The sequence below is a fragment of the Eimeria maxima genome, genomic scaffold, assembly GCF_000499605.1.
Source record: "Eimeria maxima Weybridge genomic scaffold, Emw_scaff387, whole genome shotgun sequence".
In the NCBI taxonomy this organism is placed as follows: Eukaryota; Apicomplexa; class Conoidasida; order Eucoccidiorida; family Eimeriidae; genus Eimeria; species Eimeria maxima.
In genome coordinates, this window is record NW_013566471.1 from 20,001 (window position 1) to 23,914 (window position 3,914).

At 55.0% G+C, this 3,914-nt stretch overlaps 1 protein-coding gene across 1 annotated transcript in view; it reads left to right on the plus strand.

The window, feature by feature from the left end:
- The window catches only part of EMWEY_00031150 (hypothetical protein, conserved), a gene marked incomplete at both ends in the record, with an annotated part of 7,977 nt that extends 5,999 nt beyond the window's left edge, over positions 1–1,978 (plus strand). The window contains one exon of the mRNA XM_013481699.1: positions 1–1,978. This exon is cut by the window's left edge and continues 251 nt beyond it. Within this exon, the coding sequence (XP_013337153.1) occupies positions 1–1,978 (1,978 nt within the window).
- Positions 1,979–3,914: the final 1,936 nt, after the last annotated feature.

Genomic DNA, 3,914 nt, shown 5'->3' on the forward strand with positions numbered 1-3,914 from the left:
TTTCTTGTCCCAATGTCTCTCGCAGCAGCAGCAGCAGCAAGAGCAGCAACAGGAGCAGCAAGAGCAGCAGCAGCAGCAGCAAGAGCAGCAGCAGCAGCAGCAGCTCCTGCTGCAGCAGCAGCTAGGTAACGAGATGAGGGAGTACTGTTGCTTATTAGTTAGACAGAGCTGCAGTGTCTCCTTGTGGGGTTGTGGTCTTGGTGCTGCGCTGCTGCTGCTGCTGCTGCACCCGCAGCAGCAGCTGCAGCAGCAAGCATTAGCCTTCTTGCTGCAGCTAAAACGTGAATCCTTCCCGCTGCTGCTGCAGTTGCTGCTGCAGTCGCTGCGGCAGCTGCATGCGCTGCGGCTGCTGGAGCCCTTAGAAGAAGCAGCAGCAGCTGCTGCTGCTGCAGGTTCATCTGGTCTTCCTCCTGCTGCTGCTGCTGCAGCAGAAGAAACGAAGCAGCAGCTGCAGCAAGACATGCTTACATTTATGCATGCAGCAACACAAAGACTTGGTGTGCTGCTGACGCTGCAGCAGCAGCAGCAAGTCATTGCTGTGCTGAGGGAAGCAGCAGCAGCAGCACGGAAGACAAGACGGCGGGCCATGCTGGTACTAGGAAACAGCAGCAGCAGCAGCAGCAGCAGTAGCAGCATTAGCAGCAAGTACTGCAGCTGGTTTGCTGCTGCTGCACCGCTGCTGCAGCGGCGCTTCCTATCGCAGCAAAACTTGCTGCTGCTGCAGAGACACCTCAGGGAGGATCTAAGGGCAGCAGGAGGGGAATGGAGCAGCAGCGAGGAGCAGCTGCTGCTGCTTGCTGCTGCTGCTCCTAAAGGTAAGAGCAGCAGCAGCAGCAGCAGCACGGCAGCTGTTGGAGTGGGTAACGCTGCTAGTCGGAAGCGCACAAGCGCCAACAGCAGCAGCAGCAGCAGCAGGGATGACAACACAGGAGGAGCAGCAGCAGCAGCACATCCACCATCTGCAGAAGCTGCTGCTGCTGCTACTGCGCATGCACTGTTTCCTTCAGCAGCAGCAACAGGTGCTGCTGCTGCGCAGCGCAGCAGCTTTAGTGCAGCAGCAATTTCTGCTGCTGCAGCAAACACGGTGGAGAGCAGCAACAGACAAAGGCAGCAGCAGCAGCAAGAAGAGCAGCAGCGGCGGCAGCAGCAAGAAGAGCAGCAGCTGCGGCTGCAGCAAGAACAACAGCGGCGGCAGCAAGAACAGCAGCGGCAGCAGGAGGAAAGGCAGAGGCAGCAGGAAGAACAGCAGCAGCAACAGCAACAAGAGCAGCAACGCCGAGAGCAGCAGCAGCAGCAGGAGCTGCTGCTGCAGCAAGAGCAGCAGAGACGCGAAGAGCAGCAACAGCGGGAGCAAGCTGAATCGAGACAAAGGCAACAAGAGCAGCAGCAGCAGCAGCAGCACACCTCTGATGAAGAGGAGGAGGAGCAGCAGGAGCAGCAGCGGCAGCAGCAAAGCAAGCAGCAGAAGAGACAGCAGCAGAAGCAGCCACAAAAAAAGAAGCAGCAGCAACAGGAGGCTCGCAAACAAGCTACGGGGCAGCAGCAGCAGCAACAGCAACAGCAGCAGCAGCAGCGCAATTCACGCAAGGGAACTACACGAGAGGCAGGAAGGGAGGAGGAGGAGCAGCAGCAGCAGCGCAACAACAGCAGCAGCAAGAGCAGATTAGCTGCAGCAGCAAAATCAAAACTTGTAGCAGCAAAAGCAGCAGCTCCTCATGCTGCTGCCAACAAGCAGCGGCAGCAGCAGCAGCAGCAGCCGACTGCTCTAGCAGATCTATGGAGCCCTTCCTCTCTTGAGTCCCAAGGAGAGCCTACCAGTCCTGCTGCTGCAGCAGAAGCTGCTGCTGCTGGTTCTGCTGCAGCACCGCAGCAGCAGCAGCAGCAGCAGCAGCAGCAAGGATTAACACCAGCAGCAGATGCAGCATGGGAGACAGGATCGAGCGGCACAACTTTTGCTGCCGATTTGCTCGACTTTTAGTTTGCTGCTGCTGCTGCTGCTGCATGCAGCAGCAGCAGCAGCAGCAACAGCTATAATGATTTATATATAGAGTAGATTAGTTGCTGCAGCTGCAACAGATCAGTTGCTGTTGCTGCTGCTGCTGCAGATCAGTTGTTGCTAGATTAGTTGTTGCTGTTACTGCATATTAGTTGCTGCTGCTGTGCAGACTACTGTAGGTGCTGCTGCTGCAGCATATGACTATCTACGCTGCTGCTGCTGCAGCAGAAGGGAGTTACAGCAGCAGCAGCAACAACAGTTTCTGCTGCTGCTGCTGCAGGCCATACACAGTTAGTGCTGCTGCTAGTAGTAGTTCTGCTGCAGCGGTGTACGTACACCCCAATTATCTTATAATAGACACTGCATAGAACGTATCCTTAAGGCAGCCAGATGCATGCAAATAGCAGCAGCATCAGCAGCAGCAGCAGCAACGAGGAGCTGTGCTGCAGCAGCAGCCTTCTGCTGGGCCGTCGTGCTGCTATTGCTGCAGCAGCAGCAGCACCAGGTACTGCAAACAAAGGCAGCAGCAGCAAGAACATTGCTTCCCTAACAGCAGCAAAGCAGCAATAGTAACAGCAGCAACAGCAATGGTAGCAGCAGCAACAGCAATAACAATGGCAGCAGGAACAGCAGCAGCAATAGCAACAGTAGCAGCAGCAGCAGCAGCAGGATCAGCAGCAGCACCAATCCTTGTGTGTGTGTCTTAATTATTGTATGACATATAAGACAAGACAGCAGCAGCAAATATTGTTTTTGCTGCTGCTGCTGTTGTTGCTGTTGCTGCTGCTGGAGCAGCAGCACGGACAGTAGGAGCAGCAGCAGGAGCGGGAGCAATGTTGTTGCCCTTACTAGTACTGCTGCTGCTGCTGCTGCTGCTGCTGCACCAGCAAATAAGACATCCTACACGACAGCAGCAGCAAATGTTGTAAGAAGATTTAATTTATTCTTTTTTAGGTGTACAGGCAGCAGGGGCCCCCAATGTAGGAGGTCTCTGCTGCTGCTGCTGCTGCTGCTACTGCTGCTGCTGCTGTGGCGGCGGCGGCGGCTGCTCCTGCTGCAGCAGCAGCAGCAACAACAACAGCAGCAGCAGCAGCAGCAGCAGCAGCTACACTGTATGTAGATATATATATGACTCGTTTTGTTCTCTACGTTTGTCTTGCTTCTTTAAATACACATTTGCTGTTCTCTATTTGCTGCTCAGTCTCAGCTGCTGCTGCTGCTGCTGCTGCTGCTGCTGCTGACCCTTGCCCCTGCTGCTGCCGCTGCTGCTGCTGCTGTTGCTGCCACCGACTCAATCAGTCCTTGCCCCTTCTTCTCCTGTTGTCTCCTTGGGGCGGAGTCTAGTCTTGACGCAGTCGCTGCTGTCTCGATGCAGCAGCCGCAGCAGCAGCAGCAGCAGCAGGAACAGCAGCAGCAGCAGCAACAACAACAACAGCAACTGGAGGTACAATACAGCGTGCCTGTCCCCTGCAGCATCAGCGCATGCGCTACTCTTTTGTCTTTTTTGTATAGACCCTAACAGCAGCAAAAGAAGCAGCAGCAACTCAAGCAGCAGCAATAGCAGCAGCAGCTGCTGCAGCAGCAGCAACAGCTTGTCTGCTCCATTTAAGTGCGTGTCTGCAGCAGCCAAAGCAGCAGCAGCAGCAGCAAAGGAAGCAGCAACAGGAACAACAGCAGCAACAACAACACTGAATTGTGGATCTGCAGCAGCAACAACTGCAGCAACAACTGCAGCAACAGCAGCAGGTATAGTATTAGTGTGATTGGCCTAAAGGCAGCATAGACAATAAGCAGCAATTGCTGCTGCTGCTGCTGCTGCTGCTGCTGCTGGTGGTGCAGCAATGGAGTTAAGGTGTAAGAGTTTAGCTATATTAGCAGCAGCAGCAGCAATTGGCTGCTGCTGCAGTTTGCTGCTGCT